This window comes from Pocillopora verrucosa, chromosome 8 (genome assembly GCF_036669915.1).
Source record: "Pocillopora verrucosa isolate sample1 chromosome 8, ASM3666991v2, whole genome shotgun sequence".
Classification (NCBI taxonomy): Eukaryota; Metazoa; Cnidaria; class Anthozoa; order Scleractinia; family Pocilloporidae; genus Pocillopora; species Pocillopora verrucosa.
The window spans coordinates 6,783,229-6,789,939 of NC_089319.1; the positions used below are offsets into that span (position 1 = coordinate 6,783,229).

Consider the following 6,711-nt stretch of genomic DNA (forward strand, 5'->3'; position numbering starts at 1 on the left):
AGTTGAGACATCATACCGTGGAATAGGTAGGTCACAGATGGTTCTGCAGAAACGTGCCATGAAAGACACTTGTTCTTCAATCAGCTGAGACTGACTTCCACTGCCACAAGAAACAGGGACGCAAGTTCCACATGGTCACAGCTTCCAACAGCTCTGATGAACCTGTAGTCCAGTACTTCAGCGGTCAGACAGATGAGCAACCGGATACCTGTGGTTCGTTTGTGAGATTGAGGTAGGATGACAATTCCAAGTTAGCTGGCATTTGCAAAGATTGGGGACTAATAAGTGGAAAGTACTTTGTTGGAAACTGGGGAAATGGAGGAGATGAAGACAGGTTATACCGGTTTCCCGCCTTCGGACAACCAAGTATCATCTTAAGGTCCACTTGAATAACGTTGGTGACCTCTACGACATGGAATGTCAGCTAACTTGGATGATATCGCCTCTCAGACTGTTAACTCAATCGGCGATTTCAGAAGAGTCTTTGTTCGTTAGTTGCGTGTGACTCAGAGCCGTCTGTACCCTATGCAACCCTTGATTGTGCGAATAACTTTAACAAACGAATAATCAAAACAAAGACGAACACAAGAAATGCGCCGTTACCGTGACCAGCTGCAGGTTATAAGGACGTTTAAGCGTACAAATATTTAATTAGGTTACATGTCTGACATTCGCCCCTTCCTTGTGACTCACCAATAGTGCTCCACTGTTTTATCGTGTTCTTATAGTTTTACATACATCACAGCCTAAGGGAGTCAATGAGATAAACGCGGTTTTCTATGCAGAATTTTATGTAGCTTTACTCATTTCCAAGAACAATTGAGGTTAGAAGAGTAAGCCTTTCTCTTTTGTTTGGTCACGCCGCTTGTTTTCCTTCTTTAGAAATGAGGATTATAACAAACTAAAGGTTGCACAACTTGATCTGTACTTGCGACTCTTCTTAGTTAGTTCGATCCGCTAAAACTCCAAACCAAGGTATGCGTTCTGTTCGTTATAAGTATCACCTTAGAGCTTGCGACAATCTTCTGTAACCCTTTACACCCTAAGATCAGTATGCATATTCTCCATAATGTTCTCTGAACATTAACTAAGGTTGTGACATAGAAATTTTGTCTAGCAATCAAGAGTTTCTTTAATTGTTGATCATTTCCTTTATTCTTATGACATTAATGTGTCATTCAGCGGTGATATTGTTAGGAGAAATTAGATGCTAGTCACTCTTAGGGGTTAAAGGGTTAAAGTGCCGGGGCAAGTTTTATGACCTTTTTCCCGAAAGCTTTACAAAATTTTTTGCATGTCAGAACGAGTATTCCCGATCGTACTTTTCCTTTCTTTAAAGCGCTTGGCTCGTTGGAAGTCTCTCAAGGAAGTGGTAAGCCATTCGTTTAAGATTTTTCACTTATGTTTCCTTAAACTAAAATTATAAGAATTGTATGGTTGACAATAAGTAGAATTACAAATTTGATCTGGGAGTTAAAGGGTTAACTGTGTCAAGCTTTATCGTCTGTGCTTAAAGCTGCAACTAACTCGAAGATTGCTTTCATTTTTTTAGGTGCCGGTGGTACACAGCGACCTCCAAGAGCTGTTGGGAAGTCCCTGGCTATGGAAATGGTACTAACAGGAGATCCTATTTCAGCAGAGGATGCACAGAAATCAGATCCATGTTCCTTTCAACTAAGCTCCTATTTTTGACCAGTTGTTCATCATTACATCTTTACCTTACAAAATTGATCAACATGCAACTTCTCCTTGTAATAAACATATATCATCCAGCAAACGGGTAATGAGAATATTTAAACTTCTCAGTTCAAAGTTGTTACTGATCTAACGTCAAATTCTCGGAACTAATTAAAAAGGAAATGTGTAGCAGCTAGAGGGAAAAATTAACAATCAGATCTTGGGGGTTAAAAGATCAAGGAGGGAGGTACTTAGCATCGTGAGCCTTCCCAGTGGCACAAGGAAATTCTCACACAAATTACTGAGAAATGTGTACAGTACTTCCACATCATCAAGGACTGCAACGGAGAAACACTGTTTTATGCTAAGTCAGTGCTCTGCTGAACACTTGCATAAACCTGGAAAATTCGAGTCAAAGGCGTAGATTTTTTCCCTCTGTTTGTTAGCATTTCCGCGAACGAACTGAACGGGTCACTTCCAAAGATGTCCGCACACCTCCGAAGACGTTTTTTAGAGTTTACGTAAACTTGCATGTGTTCAGTGCCCTCCTCTCTTAGTAATAGCTCTTGGCAAGAGTTATTCGCGCTAAACTTCCTCTTCGTTTTGATTCAAGTACATTTGCTCTGCATACTTTTTCAAAAAGTCGCAGTTAAGGCCGCGTTACCTCAAGTTGCTCAGTTAGGTTTAAGGGTTAATAAAAGTGTGAACTTGGGGCATGCACTCCTGTGATACAACTGCATAAAATTCTGAGAATTATTGTCGTGGGCTTTGTCAGGTGGGGCATTGCGCACTCATTCTCGAGATTTTTCTTCACTTAGATCTAAATTCAAATTGCAGACTTAAAAACTTTTATTTTTTCTTAGGCCTGGTTAGTAAAGTCTTCCCCGCAGAAGAGCTCGTAGATGAAGCTATCAAGACAGCTGCAAAAATATCATCCTTGTCGAAGATTGCCGTACAGATCGCCAAAGAAGCTGCTAACACAGGTATTGCCCTGGCAGTTGTAACCTTCCGATTGGCTGTTTCCTGTCATGAGTTATACTTCGATTATTCGAGAGATTTTATGTCAATTGCAGTCGGTGTTGATCTTGTCCATCGCTAAACGTTTCTTGTTGGTTTACCAGTCAACTTCAAAGCAGTTATCTATCCTATTTGACTGTTCCACTGCGAAACCATCTTTTTTCTGGTGACCGAAATAGCCTCAAACATCATGACGTACTTCCATTCACAAGAGTCAAATTGATTGTTTCTAAGCCATCATCTTAATTGAAACAAACTGAGAAAATGAGGTAGATTTTTGCCCAAGTTAAGCAGAGAAGAACTTGATCTCGCGTAGGGTTTTGTTGCCTCGGGATATAAATCTGACCAGCTTGACTGACCTGCTTGAGTCCAAAAGTTCAACAGTTTACAAGGAATGCATGCAAACACAATTTATTGTCGTTACATTCCCTTTGAAAGTTCCGTAGATGGTTGAATTTCCGAAATGTCTTTTGTTTAGGCGTCTGAAATCCTCTTTTTCCTCTTTTATCTATTAGGCTACGAGATGTCACTGGCAGAAAGACTGCATTTTGAGAAAAGAATGTTTCACTCAACGGTAAGTTAATATTGATCGGCGTTTACACTTGAAAGAAGACGGCAATTGCAATACAAGGTGGTGAAGCCACTCAACCATTTCCCTAAAACATATCACCTACTCTCTCTGATTTAGAGCAATCCACTGAATTCTTCACGTCTTCTGCGCAACCGAAGTAAGTTCAATTTAAAACATGAAAATGTTCCTATGTTCTTACCAAAAGTGCAGCTCCATCTTTCTGCATGCAAACTACACACCACTCACAATTCCTCTATTCGCTCTGACGAACGGCTAAGGCTAGGAACGTCAGCTTTAGAAACTCTCTTTGGTGGCCACTTTGCATTATCAACGCTTTTGATAAAATTTATCTTTGTGATACCCCACCCACCGCAGCACCACAGTTTTTCTAGAAACTTACCCCGTCTATTCAAGTGTTACCATGGTGATGAATAACAGTATAGTGAACTTGTAAAGACTTGCGATGAAACTTTCCCTAAGGAAAATTTTCTCCTTTTCTTTCATTTCGCAGGACGATCGAAAGGAAGGGATGACAGCTTTTGTAGGGAAACGAAAAGCCGAATTCACGGACAATTAGTATCTGTTTTTTTCGAAAAGTCGTAGCCTGCGAGAACTTTCGATTGTTGTGTGGGAATGTTAAGGCAAGTGAAAGAATAATGAAAGCTTATGTAAAATTGTGTGAACAAAAACACTTAGCATGAATTTTTACCAAAAAAAAACTTAACTAGCGAAATTGATAGAAAAAATTAAAATAAATAAAGTAAAATCATAGTCATTTTTCGTTCGTTCGCTCATCTGTTGAATGGATACCCTGGGGTATACATTGGGACTGGGGCGAGTATAGATTTAACTTCTGGTCAGTTCGATGTGTTGATTAAGACTCGAGCCAGGAATACTAAGTGACGCTGTAAATGACGGCTCTTCAGTAAACTTTCTGGAAAATTAATCCGAGGCAAACCAAGTTTTTCGACTTGTTTCCTCACTGTTCACTTTTCTTTCGTTTGAATCAAATTCTTGGAAGAAAAGGATTTATTTGCTGCAAGGCACAAGAACAAGCCAGAAAGGTCAATGTCTGTATAATTACTTTTTTTTAGTCCACGATTCCCAACTAGCTTCGACCTTTCGTGCTAGGCATGGTTTTTCTTAATATTTTTCCGCAACATCAAATATTGCTTTGAAATTTTTTTGACTTTTCGTGAATTTTTTCCGAACAGCAAAGCGTTCTTTTCTTCTTCCATTGGAATGTTTGTATTCACGCGCGACGCACGTGATTCGACCAACTAGCCAATCATGTTTAAATCCTTGAACTTGATCTTGAAGTTGACGTGGTCAATTTCCTTAGCACTAGATCGACCTTATATTAAGAAGAAAGCAGTTGTGAAAATTTAATCGTTATGTACCTCCCAACTCAAATAAGTTTTCTGATTTGAGGAGAACATATCGCGGGCCGGGAATCAAAATTCACCAACTTTCTAAGTGAACAAAATTCACTTAGTCCTGAGGGAAACAAGAACTTAAACTTTCGACTCTCACGTGATAAGGTTGTGCACTGTGAAACTGCAGCAAATGTGAGTGCCAGCCTGCGAAAACAAAATAATTTTTTAGTCATTTTCGAGTTGGGAGGTATAACAAAACACTTTTGAAAATTAAAATCAAAGTGACTGGCCCCACGGGAAACAGTGAGAATTGCTTTACCTTGACCCGCAGTGGAAACAAAACTCATTGTTTCCTTTGGAATCAGTTAGTCGCTTAATTTATCAACATTGCCAGGTGTCTGTATTAGAACTGTCTGTAAGCGAAAGTAAACACCATTAGCAGGGTATTAGCTAGAGTGCAAAAGGTGAGAAAATAATTAGAGCATCGAAAGAAATATATGTTTCTTAGCATATTGGCTTCGGTTATTAGATTTAACTAACACAGGTGCAAAACAGGAACACACAAAAACATGTATGGTACAACAGATATACCAACACACTGTGACTCATAAATGTACGAGTTAGAACGTGAGAAGGAATTTTGTCAGTTTCATCACTGAAGAAAACTTTTAACCTTGAAATTACATCCTGTAGCTCTTTTTCATTGGGTGAATTTAGCTTTTCTGGTAGGAAAAAGTTGTTTTGTATCCTGAATGCGACTAATTGATACCCATAAAAAACCGGGTACAGAAGAAAAAAAATCCGGCTAACCAAACAAAAATCCGAATAATCTAGGTTTGCTTCCATTAAAGTTAAATGCCCCCATGCTTTACTCAATGTAAAGAAACGCTAACCCCAAGTCGTGATCAGTACTTCGTGCAAAGTTGACTGATGCATAATTTATGTATCGGTTCTCGAGCTATTTCCATTTATTTCTTTTAATTATTGTCTCAAGCTTCATTAAAATTGTATGAAAAGTTGATCTTAGAGTTTTTCAATAGAAAAATACGAGAAAAGTGGAAGGAAACTGAAGGTAAGAATATACTGGTTTCAAGGAGTAACCAAGTCATTCAATTTGGAGAAATTGGTTAAGTTAAACTTCAAAAGAAGATTGCTCTTCAACTTTGACAACAACTTAAATTTTGAATAGTCAGCCGCTTCGCGAAATACGTTTGAGTGAGAAGTATATATACAAAAGACCTTGACTACCGCATAAACGTGAGAAGAAAAGTCGAGGAAAAGTAAGAAAAGGAAGGTGGGTGTGAGTGAGAAACTCGATGTATTTACTTACTATCGGGTGAGTAACTTGTGCAAGCCAGCGGACAAGTTTTAGTCCTTAGCAGGAAAGATAGTTTTATATAACTTGGTAGTTTAAAAAGCCCTCGCATTCTATCGCCAAGTCAGACGGCAAAATTGTAATTAACAAAACCCTAAGGTCACAAAAATATTTGTTGCATCAAAAAAGGGAAAAAGGCGACATTTGTCATCTGTTTTTCTTTCTTTCTTAAATTACAGGATGAGAGGGCATCTAGTTGGTTTCCATTTCTGTCGCGTTCTTTTGAGTGGTGTTGCTTTGTATCTTGTGGCTTTCAGTTCGTCTGCTCGCACTGACTTGAGCTGGGACGAGGTTTTCGAGAGAACTGAAGGTAACATGTAAATGTTTTATACCTCCCGATATAGAGATTTTTTTTCCCGACGGGATGTGAATATTTCAAGTGTCATGGGCGAAAAGTCGGATCGGATGACACATTTTGGCTGTGTCATGATAAACTTTACATTCCCTCCCCTTTTCTATACTTCCCCTTTTATACTCTGCCACAACAGATCCCCCCCATTAAAAAAAATATGAGATTGCCTCAAAATCGGGTAAAAACAGCAGAAACTTTCTACGCTCAACTCTCATAACTCCTAGGGCTACTTCATACTTACCTTTGTGCACTATCAAGAATCAAGATGACCTCTTAAGATAAGGTAAACTACAACACACAAACTGTATCATGAAAGTATCCAAAGTAAACTGTGTGATGATAA

General features: G+C 38.9%; 1 protein-coding gene across 1 annotated transcript in view; it reads left to right on the top strand.

Annotated features, from left to right (window-relative positions):
- The window catches only part of LOC136282957 (enoyl-CoA hydratase, mitochondrial-like), a 28,328-nt gene extending 24,486 nt beyond the window's left edge, over nucleotides 1-3,842 (top strand). The window contains exons 4-6 of the mRNA XM_066171118.1: nucleotides 2,541-2,660; nucleotides 3,210-3,268; nucleotides 3,777-3,842. Of these exons, the coding sequence (XP_066027215.1) occupies nucleotides 2,541-2,660; nucleotides 3,210-3,268; nucleotides 3,777-3,842 (245 nt within the window). The remainder of the gene's footprint in view (nucleotides 1-2,540; nucleotides 2,661-3,209; nucleotides 3,269-3,776) is intronic.
- The last annotated feature ends 2,869 nt before the right edge of the window (nucleotides 3,843-6,711 follow it).